The sequence below is a fragment of the Melanostigma gelatinosum genome (assembly GCF_949748355.1).
Source record: "Melanostigma gelatinosum genome assembly, chromosome: 18".
Classification (NCBI taxonomy): Eukaryota; Metazoa; Chordata; class Actinopteri; order Perciformes; family Zoarcidae; genus Melanostigma; species Melanostigma gelatinosum.
Window position 1 is genome coordinate 10,585,279 of NC_136651.1, and position 19,297 is coordinate 10,604,575.

At 44.2% G+C, this 19,297-nt stretch overlaps 2 protein-coding genes across 2 annotated transcripts; one reads left to right on the forward strand and one right to left on the reverse strand.

The window, feature by feature from the left end:
- Window positions 1-465: 465 nt before the first annotated feature.
- Window positions 466-11,847, forward strand: LOC306792383 (bone morphogenetic protein 1-like; the record flags this gene model as incomplete). Its single annotated transcript, XM_079289460.1, has 20 exons — window positions 466-598; window positions 3,578-3,670; window positions 3,765-3,914; window positions 4,051-4,168; window positions 4,394-4,572; window positions 4,671-4,776; window positions 5,801-5,925; window positions 6,133-6,248; window positions 6,795-6,897; window positions 7,030-7,146; window positions 7,276-7,421; window positions 7,656-7,851; window positions 7,935-8,060; window positions 8,955-9,118; window positions 9,236-9,416; window positions 10,261-10,386; window positions 10,689-10,816; window positions 10,930-11,143; window positions 11,334-11,584; window positions 11,671-11,847. The coding sequence occupies 20 exons, from the start codon at window positions 466-468 to the stop codon at window positions 11,803-11,805; spliced, it is 2,907 nt and encodes a 968-aa protein (XP_079145586.1). The 3' UTR covers window positions 11,806-11,847.
- A 1-nt stretch (window position 11,848) lies between these two features.
- trim69 (tripartite motif containing 69) lies at window positions 11,849-16,600 on the reverse strand. Its single transcript, XM_079289459.1, has 6 exons — window positions 15,875-16,600; window positions 15,672-15,767; window positions 15,192-15,425; window positions 14,514-14,536; window positions 14,315-14,430; window positions 11,849-14,231 (listed from the first exon to the last, which is right to left on the reverse strand). The coding sequence occupies exons 1-6, from the start codon at window positions 16,502-16,504 to the stop codon at window positions 13,687-13,689; spliced, it is 1,644 nt and encodes a 547-aa protein (XP_079145585.1). The 5' UTR covers window positions 16,505-16,600; the 3' UTR covers window positions 11,849-13,686.
- Window positions 16,601-19,297: the final 2,697 nt, after the last annotated feature.

Consider the following 19,297-nt stretch of genomic DNA (forward strand, 5'->3'; position numbering starts at 1 on the left):
CAGGAATTCCCAAATGAACACTGTTTTTTAAATGCATTTTCCCAGCATGCACGTAAAGTTTTATACATACCAGGAGCTAGACTTTGAAGCTTTTCTCTTATTTCTTCATCTTAGCTGTTCATTTTGCTCCAAAATGGTCCTCTAGTGTCCACCAGAACTAAACCATAAAAGAAAGAAACACTCGGTTCAACACTCGGGCTGTACTCACACATTATGTAAGCGTGCATAACCCGTCCGCCTGCAGGTGAAGCACCCCTCCGGCTTCAGATGCATGGATGCGTGTTTCGCTGTGGACTGTGTGCGCTCTGCTCTCCGTCCTGTATGGCAGCGAATCACCGCAGCAGAATGGAGACGCTGCGTTTCTGAAATCACATCGAGGAACATTTGTTTTTTGCGCTATTTTCCTCTTCTTCTTACTATATCACCAACTTTACCGCTCGTAGATATTTAATCACAATCAGCCTGATGGAAGTCGCTCCAACATTGCTGTTGCTGCTGTGCAGTCTGCGCGTTTCTCTGGCGGCTGATTGGGAGTTGGTGGACACTAATTTGACCGACCTCGGTGATGTAATCGACTACAAAGATCCTTGCAAAGCTGGTACTGTGAATTTTGACCTACTCTATGAAGTTATTGATCTTTTGCAGTTCATTGGTGTATTTTGAGCCAATATCCACGGCCCCCTTGGGCCTCATCACTGTGAGCTAACGCATGTTTTAAATTCAATATGAAGACACTTGATCATTTAGTATTTACTTGCTAAAAACGGCAACAACAAAATAGCACACACATTTGCATCTGAGATAGCTAATTGACATAATGAAGTGCATTTGATATTACAGCAACATAAATAAATACTTTCACAGTCAAGCTTGTGTTACTGTACATTTTACAACTATTAACTTGCTCTTTTCTTCCCATGTGGTCTGTTTAATCTCGGCTAAAAGTAAAACAAAGGCATTTTGATAATGATTTGAAACAAATCCCTTTAATTCAACAGCTCTCGAGTAATGTTCAAAGTCAAGGTGGTGGTGGAAGAAGTAAAACCGCACTGGGAAATACTCCATTACAAGTAAAGTCGTGTAATTTCACTGAAGCAGAAGTACGAAAGTATTATCAGCTACATGTACTCAAGTATCATAAATAAAAGTTCTCACTCGGGGACAGAATGGCTCCTTTTGTCATGCCATATTATATCATTCGGTTATTATATGTGTAGGTGCATTCTTCGGTTTTTCTAATGTTTCGGTAATTTCAGCTCCAGCAACGCATCCTATTTTATGAGCATAATATTGATGTCGTGTTGCAATAACTACGAGCGTTCTCAGTGTAAAGAATACACAAGTTGTTTTTCTCCATCACCGAACATGCCAAACAATTACTTTGGTTATTGGGGGGCCTCCAGCTGCTTGGAGTCCCTTTTCACTTGTGACTTCTGAAACTTCCAAAACACACCACTCTTCTTCTCAGAGGCAGTTGCCTGGAGACTGGAGGTCATTGAGGCCGTGCCAGCGCAGTCCTCGGCTGGACGCCGGTGAAATCCCTCTGGCTTCAGGGCATGGGGTGCACACTGCAGGCGTGACAGTCATTTACAGTCACCCTTTGCATGAGTGAATTCACTTCAAAGGCCGACACAGGGCCTGCTACGTCTTTTCATTTGGACTTTCAAAGGTTGTTACATCACATGGCTAAATGAGGTATTTAATGGGAACGACTCTGGTGAGCTGTTGTGCTCGACTACAACGTGAGATCCTGATTTATACAGGAGGAAACTAAATGTTTAACCCATAGAGGGAACAGAAACCAATGTGTGCGCGATGTCACCGATACCTTTCAGAACAGACATTTTAAAGCCTGGATTTAGATTTACTACCCAAACCAGAAAATAAATCGCTGCTGAGATTCTAATGACTTGAGTCTTGTGGTTCAGCTTTGTGTTTTGAGGCAGAAGTCGAAGGTTTTCCCATTCACTTCAACACGTTTTGTTGGAGCCCACAACCCAACTTTAGTCAAACAAAGTGTAAGCAGCATTTTTTATGTTGTTACTGAGGTGAAGCTAATTGTTTATATGCTGTGTGGTTCAATCTAACAAGTCAGATTGTAGAAGTGGATGTGTTTTGTGCTTAAAATGTTGATCTGAAAAGCAACAACTATAGATATCATAGAACTAACTGTACAATACTTGAGTGAACGTATTTAATGTCTTTTATTTCAATGCTTCTGTAGAAAATATGTCTTTATTATGTTGTTAAACGTTATCAAAATCCCCTCTGGGCCTCAGTCAAGCGATAAGATCAATGTTTGGGAACTCCACGCTGCTAAACACCCACAAAGCCAACATGCAGTGGTCCTGGAGTGCTCAGCGTTAGAGCAATATGTTTAGTCCATGCAGTAAAGCTGTAGAACGATACAGTACTTCACCTTTTGAAGGTCTTTGCTCCGATGTGGAGGCCTACACTCATGAGTTTATGAGCTTGAATATGAAAACACATCCCCAATTCTTGACCGATGCACTTTACTACAACAGAGTCAACATAAAACGACGCAGACATGCTCTATATGACATTTTTATGAAGCTCCTACAATTGTTCTTCGTGTTTTTTTGCCATATAGATTAAGTCCAGTGTGTGATGACAATCCTGTAAAGTATTCAGTTCACGTCTTCATTCTTTAAAATGAGCCAGTAGCGGGACAGTCCTCCAATGTGTTTGGGTTTGTGTGCTCAGGAGGTGTGTTTGCTGATCAAACAGACACATGGAGTCCCGTTCAGACCTCTTTTCAGGACAGAGATGTGCACTCACACACACTGAAGCATGAAGTTAGTTTTGGCTCCTGTTTGCAAGAGAGAGAGAAAAAACTGCTGAACTTCAGAGATAAAGTTTAAAAATAAGTTGAAACTGGTTTTTTCTGTGTGGAGCAAATACATTCACCCACTACTCAAACAGCACAATAGTTGAAGAGTGTGAAATAATGAGCTAATGTGTGTAAACTTTGGTTCCAGGTTTACAGTATGAAAAAGTAGGACACGTTTATTTTCCTCATATCAAGGCTTCTACTTACAGAACACTTTTCTTGAAGACATAGTTTGACATATTGGGAAATGTACTGTCTTACAGGCTTTGGACGAAAATATCAATGTCAATCTTTCATCTGTTCATTAAATATGTTGCTACAGTCAGCAAATGGTTAGCTTAGCTTAGCACAAAGACTGGAAACAGGGGTACGCAGCTAGCCTGGCTCTGCCCAAAGGTAGAAAAACAACAAAAAGCAAATCAAAGTTCACTTTTCCTTTTGATCTAATTTATTTTAGTTCTGCACATAACTGTCCATGAAACCACAGCATGGTTTAACACTCTGGGTATTGTATGAATTAAACAAATTAGATAACGTGTTGATTAGAGAGCTTTGGAGATGCTGGTAGGCAGAGAACCAGGCTAACTGTTTCCCCTGCAGTCTTTAAGCTAAACTAACCGTCCGCCGGCTGCAGCTTCATATTAAAGCTGATTTATTGTACATCTTCAACATAATTTCATCCTTATGCATGTATTGTGTATCTGTGTGTTCATCTGTTTGCCCCAGCTGCCTTTTGGGGAGACATCGCCCTTGATGAAGAGGACCTGCGCATGTTCAAAGAAGCACACATCAGTCCACGCACCAACCACACAGACTCGGGTATCAAAGCAGGAATACTTTAACTAATCTATTCATGATTCTGACTGTTGATTGAGTTAAAAAAGGGACTTTTACAAATGATTTTCTTTTACAGTCAACAGTTCCTCTTCTAATGAGGGCGTTAGGGCCAAGAGAGCTGCAGGCAGACCGAGTCTCCGTCGTCGGAGGAGAGCAGCCACCTCCAGACCCGAGCGAGTGTGGACGGACGGCATCATCCCGTATGTGATCAGCGGCAATTTCACCGGTGAGTTCTCACTGAAAACAGTGCAGCATTCATACATTCTTACAGGGGAGTTGTTTGCTGTACACACAGCCAGCATGTGTTCGTTGCCTTGTGTGGTTTTGACACGCTGAAACTGTCAACCTCTTATTCCTTTCAGGCAGTCAGAGAGCTATTTTCCGTCAGGCCATGCGTCACTGGGAGAAGCACACTTGTGTAACATTCACTGAGAGGACGAGTGAAGAAAGCTACATTGTGTTCACCTACCGACCGTGTGGGTGAGTTCAGAGCTCATTAACAGTTTTTAAATAATTAATTCATCAACATATCTACACATAAATAATGCTGTCGTCTTGAGGCCAGCGTCTTCACTCACATGACAGAAAACCAAACTGTTGTGTTGCTAACACAGGGTGGTATGGTTTCTTAAACATTCACCAGCAGCAAAAGAACGAGTGTTTGTTCTGAAGGCGCTTGGAGCTGAACAGTGTCGCCCCCTGCAGGTGTTGCTCCTACGTGGGGAGGAGAGGTGGCGGCCCTCAGGCCATCTCCATAGGAAAGAACTGTGATAAGTTTGGCATTGTGGTGCATGAACTCGGCCACGTGATCGGCTTCTGGCACGAACACACACGTCCGGACCGAGACGAGCATGTAAGCATCATCAGAGACAACATCCAACCAGGTACTGTTACTGTGATGACATGAAACAAGTGTGTGTGTGTGTGTGCTCCCAGATGTTTCTCCTAGTGTTCAGTCAGCTGATTCTCTGTGTATGAATAGGACAGGAGTATAACTTCCTGAAGATGGAGCCGGGCGAGGTCGACTCACTCGGGGAGGTGTACGACTTTGGCAGCATCATGCATTACGCAAGGAATACATTTTCCAGGTTGGCGTTCTGATGCTTTCTTATGCTTTTCTTTCCTAAAGTTTCTGTTCAAGCGACCGCAAGGATTTCATCACTTTTATTTGCCAGGTGTTCTTCGTTTTCAGCCTTTCCCTGGTTCACATTAACAGGCCATTAAACAGCTTCACCGGGGCAATTTTTTGGCTCGAGAGCCAAACTGCAGAGCATTTGGTGATTCACTCTGTCCACCCTGCCTGTTCATTTTAACTGGCAACATACAGAGCACGAGCCTGCTCCTCTAAGCAGCCTCACCAGCTGACAATCAGTGGTCAAACTGCTTTACACTACTCAAGTTTAGAGTTTGAATTCAGTATATTTTTCACATGTTTTGTGGTCATTTGACCTCCCTAACTGCCCCTAATATCACGCTGCGTTAGCAGCTGAGCTACACTGACCTGGTGTTTGTCGCTTCATTCAGCTCTGATAAACACGCTTTTTAGGAAACCTCAGGGGATTTGATCCTTTTTTTGTCACAGAAATGGTTTCACACTAGTTTCCTTTTCATTTTCCGTCTCGTGCATGTTGTTGCTTTTCTCTGTTTTTTACCTCCATCGCTGCTTTGCCGGTCTGGGTCATGGAGGCGAGCCAAGCAAAATAAAGGCCTGGCAGTTCAGGCTTTGTTGAACAATTTGGGCTAGAGTGGCCTTTTTCTCTGGCATTCAGGAGCGGGCTCCGCTGAGCTTGGCACCGTCGAAAGGCCCCATTCAGAGTGCCCTGTTTGCACATGCCTGTCATTCATGGGTGCGTCGCCATGGGAACTGTGCAAGCGTGAGCTCCAAACCCATGAGAGATTATCGCGATCAATAAAGCATCAAGGTGTTGAACAGGAGTCGGACCTAGAAAAAAAAAAGGCCTCCGTGTGAACTTTTGAAAAACACATTTTCCTGCACATCAGTTAGACGATGTTTCTCCTCGAGCTATACGTGACATCGTTGTTGTTTTTATTTGTTTTATTTGTGTCTTCTCTGAGAATGAACTGCTCACATTTGTGATCTTTCTGAAACAGAGGCATCTTCTTGGACACAATCTTGCCCCGTTATGACGTCAATGGAGCCAGGCCACCTATTGGACAGAGGACCAGGCTGAGCAAAGGCGACATTGCGCAAGCCCGCAAACTCTACAAGTGTGCAAGTGAGCTGTGCAGAAAATATATACATCCAAATGACACCTTGATTTTAGACTTTTATCACTTATCAAAGCCAATTAGATATGACACATCATGACTGAATGTGCACTAAAGCGAATGCAAACAGTTTAAAATCTCCTCTGGTTTGTTCATTCTGGGACTTTAATGTCATTGCTCTGGTCTTCTGTGATATAACCGTGTGGTTGTTAAAGGGTGTGGGGACAGCCTGCAGGAAAGTGCTGGAAACTTCTCTTCTCCCGGTTTTCCGAACGGCTACTCAGCTTACGCTCACTGTGTCTGGAGGATTTCTGTCACTCCTGGAGAGAAGGTGAGTGGTGGAAGCATTTATTCAAAAAGGGCAAGACGATTCACCAAATGTATCAAGTTAGCAACTCAATGAATGCCAGTGTTTACTCGTATCACAATGTTCATTCAATTAACTGTGCCAAACACAAATATGGTCCACTCCAGACTCTTTAACTGCAATTATATACCAGCAGTGGTGTGATGCAGATATGTATCGCAAATCAATGGGAAATCAATGGGAAATCAATGGGACAATTTAAGTCTTGCTGTCCAGCTGTAACATCAATCAGCAGGTAAATGAATCAGTGTTAAATAGTGAGTTAAGATTTATGTTACTGACTTTGATTGAAAACACATTTCAATCAAAGGATTATTGTTAGTTTAAAATGATGAATTACAGTGAATCACTTAAATTATTTAGCTTTCAGTACGTGACAAGCTCACATTGTTCAAATCAAGAAGTAACAACATCAGGAAAACACTGTTTAATTTAAATAGATGTTAAATATTTATATCCCTTCTTATCCTTCTGACATTCTGTCCTCCTTGTGTTTCTTCTGGCTCTCAGATTGTTCTGAATTTCACTTCCATGGACCTCTTCAGGAGTCACTTGTGTTGGTACGACCACGTGGAGGTCCGAGACGGGTTCTGGAGTAAAGCTCCTCTGAAAGGTCTTTAACTGTGATTTACAGTAGACCTCCTCCTCTCTCTGCGGCGCATCATCCAAAAAAACGTGATGCCGTGTCATTCCTGTGTCACGTAGTCAGCAATGTGAAGTACGATCTTTTCGTGTACTTTGGCAGGCCGTTTTTGTGGAGACACACTTCCAGATTCAATCATCTCCACCGACAGTCGACTGTGGATTGAATTCAGAAGCAGCAGCAGCTGGGTGGGCAAAGGCTTTTCAGCGGTGTATGAAGGTACGACTTTGATAATGTGTGTGCATGTTTAATATGCACTTTACATACGCTACTTTATAACGTAGACAACTGAAGGTAGAAATATGGATAACTCTGGATGAAACAAATCCCTTCTCACCTCTTTTGCAGCCATCTGTGGGGGAGAGGTGAAGCGGGACAGCGGCCAGATCCAGTCCCCCAACTATCCCGACGACTACCAGTCCAACAAAATGTGTGTGTGGAAAATCACAGTAGCAGAAGGTTTCGATGTCGGCCTCTCCTTTCAGTCGTTTGAGGTAAAATCTATTTATTGTGATTAACGTGTTAAGAAAACAAGGACATGTCTCCACGAGAAATGAACAAACTGGGAGAATGTTTCACAAACCTCATATTCCCTCAGCTTCCTTGAAGCTTTATTTTTTTCTTTTGCTCTTACTTTTGTTTACATTGCCCAGACCTTGAAAGGCAAGAGGACACCACTATCACGTTCACCTGCTTTGCAAACTCCACTGTTCTTGCTTCCACTGCAGGTTGAGAGGCACGACAGCTGCGCCTACGACTACGTGGAGGTGAGGGACGGCGGCTCAGAGAGCAGCCTGCTGATCGGACGTTTCTGCAGCTACGACAAACCTGCCGACATCAAAAGCAGCTCCAACCGGCTCTGGCTGAAGTTTGTGTCTGACAGCTCGGTCAACAAAGCCGGGTTTGCGGCCAACTTTTTCAAAGGTCAGAAAGTATACGTCGGTTCAAAATGGCCAGCGAAAGACAAGAACTTCTGGTTTTCATTCTTGTGATTTTTCATTTGTCAGAGATGGATGAGTGCTCCGGACCGAACAACGGTCACTGCGAGCAGCGCTGTGTGAACACACTGGGCAGCTACAGATGTGCATGTGACCCCGGATACGAGCTGGCAGCCGACCGACGCAGCTGTGAGAGTGAGTAGAGAGCACGACTTCACGCACTAACACCTGAGAGCCAGGTCAGCTCCAGTCTTCACTCTGCTCTAAGTGTATTTCCCAGTTTGCCATTTTGGGAAATACAATTATTCACTTTTGTGGAGGAGAGTAAATTAAGAAGATCAACGCCTCCCTGGTATCTTTCTGTTAAATGTAAGGCTACAGCCTGCAACTGGTTTAGCTTATAGATTAAAGACTGGAAACAAGGGGAAACAGCATGGCTCTGGTCAAATGTAATTAAATCCACCTATCGGCACCGTTTTACAGACTTTCTGTTAAGCAAAGCAAACTACCTACATCTGACATTTGTTTCCACTGGAGTTCATCCTCAGGCCCATTCAACAGCTGAACTAAACCCAATCAACAGGCTCTGAATTTGTTGAATCGAGTTCCTGCAAAAATGAGAAAACCTCAGACAATCCTGCAGATCTGCAACTGGGAAGTATCAACTTAGACTTAACGAAGTCAAAGGTAGAATCCCTGGTATTCTCTCTTCCACCACGAGAGGGCAGTACTCACTGCAACTTCTTTATGAGCCCAGACAGCCTGTTACCACTGATTTGATGCATCTCTAAACCGTACAAATAAGAATTACATTTCCCCACATTACAATTTGGTACATTTCTTGCAACCTTTGATCTCCACTGGTTTATTCCAGCACACTATCTCTTATTATATCAGTTATACTTGGTTATAACTTTATTTCTTAACATTTCTTTGGAATAAAAACCCCCACAAATGAATAGGTAATCTTCTTTTGCAGTTAAATGATGAAATAACAATTCACAAATTCAAGCAAATGGCTGATGTACTTCATGTTATCCAAATGTTTTTCTCACTTCAACCACTAAAATCAGTGTTTTCTCCCACCAGCAGCTGCCTGTGGCGGGTTCATCACCAAGCTGAATGGCTCCCTCACCACCCCCGGGTGGCCCAAAGAATACCCTCCCAACAAGAACTGCGTGTGGCAGCTGGTGGCACCCATTCAGTATCGCATCACCCTGGTGTTCGATGTGTTCGAGACCGAAGGGAATGACGTAAGTTGATTAAAGTGATGTTTTTCTGTATATTGTTAAACTGTTAAATCATCATAATTTCACAGGCCGCGTCTTTTTCCTCTGTGGTGAGTAAAATTGTCCAGTGTTTACCATCAGGTGTGTAAATATGATTATGTGGAGGTGCGCAGTGGGTTGAGTTCGGACTCTGAGCTTAATGGGAAGTTCTGTGGAGCGGAGAAGCCCGAGGTCATCACCTCCCAACAAAACAACATGAGGATTGAGTTCAAGTCTGACAACACGGTCTCCAAGAGGGGCTTCAAGGCTCACTTCTTCTCTGGTAAGTCATGAGGAGTGACGTGTTGAGGACGGATATTAGTAAGCACGTAATGTCCAGGACCTCGGACAGTAAAAAAGAGCAAATCATCTCCCCAATCCAACAGCCAGGCATGAAGTTATCTTCAGATTCTCACACGAGAAAGGAAGCGTTTAGTTTGACTCTATGTGAAGCTTGAATTTAATTTTGCTGATGGTGTTTAAATCAAATAAATCTCTTCATTTCACATTCAGAGTCACATTCACATTTATTCTTTGTTGACATTGCAGGTCTAGTGTTTGTGTTTTTTCAAATATTGTAAAGAATATTTCAGTGCAAAAAATGATATTTAACACAACAATAAATTATACAGAAAGTGACGTAACTTAAATATATGTGTTCTGCTTCATCGGACCACAGATTACTTTAGAAATACATTTCTTATCCCCAAAATATCCTACTGCATTTATCTTTTTGATATTGAAGAAATATTGATGTCCCAAATAAAACTCCACATAGGAACATCTCAATTACTTATTATTAAACATCCGGAACGGCAAAATTCTGTATTTTGACAACCCTCCACTTTGTTCTATTGACAGGAAGGACTGAGCTTTTAAAACATACTTACAGAAGGCTCGAACCCGACAGATGTTTTGCTGAGAGATGACCCAGGGTTGTGGGTCTTAAGTTATTCATTCTGCAGATTCTCCCTCCTTGAGTAACACAGAAAGCCTCTGTGTCTGCGCTCAGCAGCAGATAATGCTCTAAATTATTCATTTGATATGTTCTGCAGCCTGTTGTGACACATCTGCACGTTGTGCGAAGGGATTTTGAATAAAAAAAATGTCTTTAAACATCTCAACAGATATAGACGAGTGCTCCAAAGAAAACGGAGGCTGCCAGCATGAATGTGTGAACACCTTCGGGAGCTACAGCTGTCAGTGTCGCAGCGGCTTCATGCTGCACGACAATAAGCACGACTGCAAGGAAGGTACCGGTGTTTCTGCTCTGCACTCATATGTTCGTTGAGTCTGGGTCAGTTCCCCCAGATAACAGAAAGTCAACATGTGGTTGATGTTACGAGAATCAGCTGACAGCTGCTGGGATCATTTAAAGTCGCGAGGCTACTTTGTAATATCTTATTTTTAAATGCGTGTATTTTCTCATTGAGGATGGTTTTCTTCAGAACTACTGATAGCCACTGATTACTTTTGACGGATGCCGATTCAAAGGAGATGCTGTGACCAGCTTTCATTGTTGAGTTGTACCATGTTGTTGTGTGTTGTTTTCCAGCGGGCTGTGATCATGCTGTAAACACAGTGTCGGGCACGATGAGCAGCCCCAACTGGCCTGATAAGTATCCCAGCAAGAAGGCCTGCACCTGGTCTCTGTTCACTACCCCGGGCCATCGCATCAAACTTGTATGTCAATGGGTGTTTTTTTTTGTTTTTTTTATTTTAAACTGACCCAAATTCATAAGACTTGAAAGGCAACTTTTGGTGGTAATTCACAGCGTTTTTAAAATGTCTCGCAGGTTTTCAACGAGATCGACATGGAGGCTCATCTGGAGTGCACTTACGACCACCTGGAGATCTACGACGGGCGAGACTCGCGTGCCCAGAGTCTTGGGCGCTTCTGTGGCACCAAAAAGCCTTCTCCAGTCATCTCCAGCGGCAACAAAATGTTCCTGCGTTTTTTCTCGGACAATTCAGTGCAGAAGAGAGGCTTTGAGGCTTCATACAGAGCAGGTAAGCAAAGCAACCATTAACTTTCTGCAGCAAAAGCCTGGAAAACGAGTCAAATGGCACTTTAGAGACAGAATAGGATACCAGAGATGTGTCGTTTCAACTATGGGGTTGTTGTAGAGAGCTGCATTCTTTCATCACTTTTACGAGCGCCTCTTTTTGACCCTCTAATTTTGTGGCTGTGAATTCCCAGAATGTGGAGGAAGCCTGAAAGCCGAGGTCAAGACCAAAGATCTGTACTCTCATGCTCAGTTTGGGGATAACAACTACCCGGGCGGCTCCGACTGTCTGTGGGTGGTCTCTGCTGAGAAGGGTTACGGAGTGGAGATCATCTTCCAGGTGTTTGAGATCGAGGAGGAGGCCGACTGTGGGTACGATTACGTGGAGCTGTACGACGGCGCTGACATCAAGTCTCCGAGGCTGGGACGATATTGTGGATCTGGGGTACGGCTAAAAATCTCAGTCTCGTGTATAGTTAACACGATTTAAATTATTCTTCAAAAAACCTTTGTCATTTTTCCCCCACAAAGGCCCCAGAGGACGTCTACTCAGCCGGGGACGCCATCGTTTTAAAGTTCCACTCAGATGACAGCATCAATAAAAAAGGCTTTCATGCACGCTACACCAGCACAAAGTTCCAGGACACGTTACACGCAAGCAAGTGACGCTACCCCAAAACCTAAATGGAGACTCCCCCCCCCCCCCCCCCCCCCCCCTAACATTTGGTCGGACACACCCAGGTGGAGGAGGAGTGAATGCACGGATTGATACCGCAAAACACCAACCCGCATACTTTACATTCGCATCTGTTGGACGGGGTGAAGCCGTGCAGAAGAATCGCATCTTTACTCGTCTTTGTTATTTAGCTGTGCAGGATGAGAGGCGAGGACGAGTTTGCAGTCATTGCTTTGAGTGAATCCAGCGTCTGTAATGAGCGGATTACGTCATAGGACAGTGTTGAGATGTAAAATGTATGTAATGTAGTTTTCTTGTTGCTTTTTTATCATAATGTCACCTTTTACTCTCTGCGGTTAAAAGTTCACTTTTAATGAATGTATTAATCGTAATAATAATAAGAATGGACAGAAGCGATTCATCAAAGCTCAGTTTTTTTTGCTGAAATCAGACCTGGTGTTTCATTTAATATTTTTCATTTCCATTTTTGAAGAACATTAACATTCCCTCACATTATAGTTTGAGTATTTTAAATTGGGTTTCTGTGCTTTATATTCTCTTACAACACACAGCAGTCCAGTACATTTCCCTTCTAACTGCTCATCAGTCATTTTTTATCCACTGACCTTAAACAGAAACTTAACACCTGCTGAAAAATCTTGATTTTGCTTTATCCCCAGTGACTTTATTTCTTAACTGGATCCAGTGATGTAGAAGCGTACTCTGGTGGGTGTCAGTACACTGTGACGTCACCGGTGGGTGTGGTTACAGGTGGATCTTACAGGGTGTGGTCATAGGAGCAACTTTAAACCAGAGAGGACAGTAAACCGCTGCTTTTCAGCCTGGTATTAAAGGAGGAAATGCCCTCACAGGACACACACAACATGACTGGGGTCAAAGAAAGAACAAAGGGATTAAATCAGTGGAATAAGAGCACTTGGGGGTGAAACAAGTTTCAAGAAATGCTTTTATTAAAATGTTGGATCATTCAGGGTAAAAACAGTTGTTACAGTCAAGGCATCAAGCACAACAAGTACAAAGTAGATATCCAAAACTGAAACCATTTGTTCACATGAAAAAGGCGAATAAGTCTCACTCTCACAATCGTCCCGCTACCAAAGAAGCTTAACATCTCCCAAGGTCCCTGAATGCACCAAATACATCATTTGTATGATATGACACCATCTGAACAACTAATGCATAAAGTACATTTATTTAACAATGATAATCACAGTATAGAGCGATTAAAATGTTTTATTGAATGTGTTAGTGTATCATGCACAAGAAAGATTATTGAATCATTAAAAAATAAAACAGACAGTTTCACTTTCTTCACTGAAGCACAGCTTCTCTGACATGAAATGTGTGGCAGTAGACAAACGATACAACATGTGTTGCTGTTACTTTTCAGTGAGAGGGTTTCTGTTTTCTTTGTGATGCACAGTCCGTCCACTGATCAACAGGTGGCGATGACACACAAATATATGCTAAAGCGTCAGCAAAGTCAGGTAAGAAGAAGACTGCAAGCCGGCAAACACACGAGCACACCGGTCTCCTGCAGACGTGACGCACAATGCTGCAGTGAAAGTCATCGTTGCAAATGTTTTATGAGGAGGGAAATGCATGTTACACCTCAAGGACGTTTGGTGAGTAACACTGAATTTAAACTTTTATTTGTTTGAAAACTCCACGTGGCCCCTTTATGATACACCTGTTTCTATTGGACAGGTGGTTCTAATTTCTAATGTGCGTTGCAAAATCACAACTCTGCTCTAATTCTGTACAGTGGAAAGTACATTTTCCATTATCGTTTGGTCATTTTTCACCTCTGTGGTCCCTCTTCAGTTGCATTTGTATCACCTTTTGTTTTGTTAAATCTTTGGTAGGAAAACTTTGAGAGGCTCATTTTCATGCACTTTATCCAGAAAGCCCAGGTTGAAGTAAGGGTACAGCGTCTCAGTGAAGGTCTCCCTGAAGGTGAAGAGGTGTGTCATGCACTCTGCGTTGTAAAAGGACACCAGGCCCCTCTTGTAGTCGAGGTACACGCCGATCCGGGCCAGCGGCTCATCCAGGGACAGGACGGTGGGGGGCGAAGTGCCAGCCATGTACTGAATCCCGTAAGAGAGGGAGAGAGTCCAGAAGCCGTTGGCCGGGAGGGCCTTGATGACTCCCTTCCTGGGCACCGACTCTCGGGCCACCCCCACGGTCCAGACTGTGCTGCTGTAGACTTCGATCTCCCAGTAGTGTCGCCCGTGGGTGAAGCTCTGGCTCCCGAGCAGGGACAGGGCAGCGTTGAACCTGGAGGGGTTGTCCTGCACGGTGTGGTTAAAGGTCTGGTAGCGAACACAGGTGAGGGAGGAGGTGAGGCTGAGCCAAGGGTTGGCCGTGCTGGAGTTAAAGGTGATGGCTGCTGGAACTAAAAACAGGGAAAGTAATTACCAAACATTCAAATGATTCTTTGATATCAGATGATGGGGTTTAAAGTGTCACTTCAAGTACCTGGATAAAGGCTTCCTTTCATGAATTTCCACACTCTGTACTGCAGGGGTCCCGCAAACCGGCCCTCGCACAGGCTGGGCGGTGTAAACGTAGGTTTCTCAAACTTCAGCGAAGGCCTGCCAACGAAAGCAAAAGTCAGAACAGTAAAGAGCGAAAGACGAAGCCCATCCACGATAGAAAAAACATTTCCCACACTCACCTCTGGAGCAGGACTTTGATGCTCTGAAACGAGACACGAGAATAAACACAGGACAAGAGAGACGCAGACCGGTGATTAGATTTGTTGTGTGTGTGGAAATAGGATAAAGCTTTTTTTCCACATTACATCAATGTCTGAGCTCACGCTATCCACCCTGTGGGATCTCCCTGTGGCCGGGGGAAAGTCCCACAGTATGGCCCCGAGCTAAACTCCTTATCCTCCAGATCAACGAGTGAGATCACTGGCCTACATCCTGTCTCCACTCACTGCTCAAGTCTTTTGTTGTTAGAAAAGCAGCAGCAGTGTTAACATTTCTAAAACGTTACACTTCAAATAAATGCAAAACTGACATCATCGATCTGTTCACGGCCTTTTAAGAACAGCGTACTAACTGACACAGGAAAAGCCACAATGGTCCCACCCTGCTCGGTTAAGTCTTGAGTGTTAATGTTGGAGCCTGTTTAACATTTTGGCACAGAAGTACTTGACTGAATGATGTATAAAACTAACTTCCGCTGTGTGATCTCTTCTGTGTCATTAGGATATAAATAGTTCTGGAAACAAATAAGTTTGAAACACAGAGCTCAGCATTTCGTAATCATCCCCAGAGCTGACTCATCATGCTGTAAATAACTTCCAGACGGACTGTTTTCATGGTGCATGATGTTCCGAACCTACCCGGAGCAGAGTGAAGGCGTCCTGCTCTTTCAGCTTGTCCTCGATCTCGTGGACGGCTCCCTGCAGACGAGAGATCTCCACACACAGCAGGGCCTTGTGCTCGTCCAGTCGGATCAGCTCTCTGCGCTCCTCCGTCTTCAGCTTCACCTGCAGCAGCTTCTCCTCCTGGTACAGGAACTGGTGCAGGTCGCTGAACTGGGCCTCAATGCGCTGCTTCAGGTCAGCGGTGTGCTCCTGAGTGGGTGGAGGGTGAGGAGCATTGTCACTGAGAGCAATCACTTCCAGTCTTTGCAGAAAGATGGGAACTCTACGCCATGTTTTTTTCTTTTCTGTTGTACTGTAACAATCTGTGCTGGAAATAAGAAACATTATCACATCCGTTTGGCAGATACACCCATTCCTTTCTGGTAAAATCAGATTTTAAGACATCAAATAGGTCGTACTGATATGTATGTGTGTTTTGGAAGCGTTTCCGCTCACCTTCAGCTTTTTAACCTCGTCCTCGGCTTCCCTGTCGCACTGCAGCGCAGTGTTGAGTTCAGCTTTGAGGGAATCCATGGAGCCGCTGAGAGACGCCTGAGCGGACAGAGACACAACATCACCGTGTACTGACCTGCTTCTCTCTTCAAATACAATGTCACATCTACTTTTACTCGTTGATGTTTACTTAAGGCTCCACTCACCCGGTACTTCTGTTCAGCCTCCTGGACACACACCATGGTATGGTTCCTGTGCTCCTGGGAGAGACCACACACCAGACACACCAGCTCCTGGTCCTCCTCACAGTAAAGCTTCAGCTCCTCTCTGTGTCGGCTGCAGCGTGGGACCGGAGCAGGAACCATCTCCGCCACTCCAACATCTGCCAGACAAGGTCCAGTCCCGCTCTCCTCCAGACCCTGACAGTAGCTCTCCACTATGTTGGCAACGATGCGGTTGGGCCTGTAGCATTGCCCCGGGTACACCTTCCTGCACTGAGGGCAGGAGCCTGTGCCTCCCTGAATGGGGCCCCGGGGACCGGTCCAGTAACCCTCAATGCACCCCTGGCAGAAGGTGTGATCGCAGGGCAAGGACACCGGCTGCTTGAAGAGATCCAGGCAGATGGAGCAGGTGAGATCTCTGCTGATTCTGTGTGCTGAGCTTTTGGTTACTTTTCCAGCTGTGGGAGGCTGTCGCAGCTTTTCCATCGCTGCAGCAAAGTCTCCTTCCTTTGGTTTCCAACTTTTCTTGTCTGCCTTTATCCCCTGGTTTAGTTTTTCCAAGTTCTGCAGATAAACTGTCTGGATTTTCTTCACTTCTTTCTGATTCTTGCTCATTCCTTTGCCTTGATTGTTTCCCTTTGTTCTGACTGTACAGCTGGACCTCCACGTCCTTCCTCTCCTGCAGAGTGCGGCTGCTCTCCTTGGCCTCCAGTCTTCCTGTTGATTGTGGGGAAATGAAGTGGGTGGTGCAGAAGCAGCCACAGCCACTCACATCCTCAGCAGATAGTGAATGGATCTCAATGGGCCCCCACTTTTCCCTCCAGACTGACGTCACATCTTAGCCAGGAAACCGAGGCGGACCATAGATATGCTATCCTCGGCATGTTTCTTTAGTGAAGTCTGGCCAGTAAGTGCAAGAAAGTCCTGCTCCACTAAACTCTTAATCTGCTGTAGAGTAACTGCAGAAGAATGTAAATCCATTTTAGTGTGTTTGGGTGTGTGAGACCAACCACAAGTGTGTTTGAGACAGAGAGAGAGCAACAAGAAATGTATGAGCAGTAACAGATTTCCTGTTTCTTTTTATGGCAGCGCTTTCTGCCCAGTAAGTAATTATTGTCGCTGAAGGGTAAACAAAACCATTAGGAGATTTACACAGAGAAAGAGAAATGTCCTGCAGGCAGAAAGCCCCACCATGGACAAATACTGCAGTCATCCTCCGAGTTTCATACAGTTATTAGGACAGATAGTCACAGCTTTGTCCCTGAAGGCTGAAACATCTGTCGAGTAAATTCGAGTTTCTTTACAACACGCTAGTTGAGTATTTTTATGTGACTTGCTTCAAAGAGAGAGAGAGCGTTGACACATATCAGCACGTGAACAGTTAACATATTACTGGGTGTTACATCAGGCTAATCACCCTACGGCCATAAAGTCAACAGAGACATCCTATGATTACACACTGGAACATAATCAAAGGTCAGGAGAGTGAGACTCGGATTATGTAAATGTGGAGAAAGATGAACAAATGTAGCACATTTAACAACTTATCTGGTGAGTTTCATCAGATGTTTTGAGTCTCTTTGTTGAACTGAGACGCAAACAAATCAGCAGCTAACTTGTCATGTTATGGCCAATGGGGACATCTGGTGTCCAAACTGAAAATTAAACAGATGAATTATTATCCAGTTCCAAAATAATAATAACACCAGTTAGTGATTGAAATCCATGCTTATCATACTGTTTTTTGTGAATACATTTTTTTTAAATATTTGGTAATCAAACTATTTTCAAAATGCAGTGTAGTAAAAGTGGAAAGACCAATTATTGACTTCAGTGTAAATTCCTAAATAAATCAAATTGTATATGGATAGCAGGTAGATCTCGTCGCACTGAGGCCCCCGGGGCTCAGAACTCAGAGCGCACAAGTGTTAAATAATGGAAAGCAGAGGAGAAACAAACACTCTCTGTGTGCGTTGTGCATCATCCTCCAACCAAAAACATTCACCGTTTAGTTTCACACAGACACAGTATAAGGCAAAGATGGTGGCGAGGAGCTGATTAAGCTGTGTGTGACTCAGCAGGTGTGGTCAAATCTGTGGAAAGACGATGCAGGTGTGACATCAGTCATCGCTCCAGTGGTAGGTCACCTCTGTCTCCTCTCCCTGCGGTTTAGTGCATCCCAAGTCTCTTGATTGTCATTTCCTCGTTTCCTCTCTCCTCGCATGGTTTCCTTGCGTCTCTCCGTGCATCCCTGGTGGGAGGGACTAAGAGACGCAAGGAAAGGACGCAAGTGAGGGAAACGGGGATGCAATTAAGAGACTTGGGATGTACCCCAGGACGATCGCAGATGTGACCTCTGAACTCAGTCGCTGTCTGTGGTGCTGAACATTTACAGGTGTGAATATCATCTAAAACTTTGATTCACTGCATTCTGTAAGTTAATTGATGGCAGACAGTGTAATTAACTTGTAACCTTCAGTGGTCCCGAATAACGAGGAGCATCTTCAGAGCTGCTCAGACCTGCACACACATAATTAACACAGGAGACAGATTAGGGTTGTTGAGTTAATTAAAACGTTGACATGCCTTGGCATTATGATTCCTCTAAACGTCAGGGGTCAGTAAAATGTGAGTGGGGTGCAGCAGAGGGGACGTGAAGTGGTTATAGTATTGCGTCCAGTGTGAAAAAAAGAAAGTTACATTTAGTCGTTAACTAAACTGCAAGAGAGTGAAGCACTAAACTCCTAAAACTCAAAAAATACAACAGCAGATTACCTGCTTAGCATCAGCATGTCAGCATTTCATTGAGAGCATGTGTTAGCATGTGATTTATTGTGTAGTTTTGTTTATTGCGACAGCTGTGGAGTGTTTATTTTGAGACCTTTTTATGTTTTTAATGTCCTCTTTGCTATGAGGCTGTTTTATCCTCATCTACCCCATTGCGTTAACATCACTCTGCTTTCTATTCACCACAAACGGGTTGCAATATTACATTTCAAGGCTATGATCATGTTGCATACCAACGGAGGAGACGCAGTGGATTATTTGCGGCACAGCCGGAGACAAAGTGTGAATATGTGCACAGCTGTGTGCAGCCATGCATGCAAGTGTTACTGACAAATTCTGAAAGAAAATGCAACATTTATGAGGACGGAGAGAAAATCGAAGACGCTCCCTTTCACAGACACACGAACACTCGCAGAGAAGGCACATCTGCACTGAACACCCTCAATTAAACCCTGAGCCGATGTGTAAGGCACCGCGGGGAGACTGGAGGCTCTCTGGAACTTGTGAGGCTAAAAATAAGCTCAGGTTCTGCAGGCGTGAGCGACCTGTAGGAAGACAAGAGGCACAAGGACAGACTGAATGCTAATACTCTCATACTTTCTCCAGTTGAGATGTTGCAAA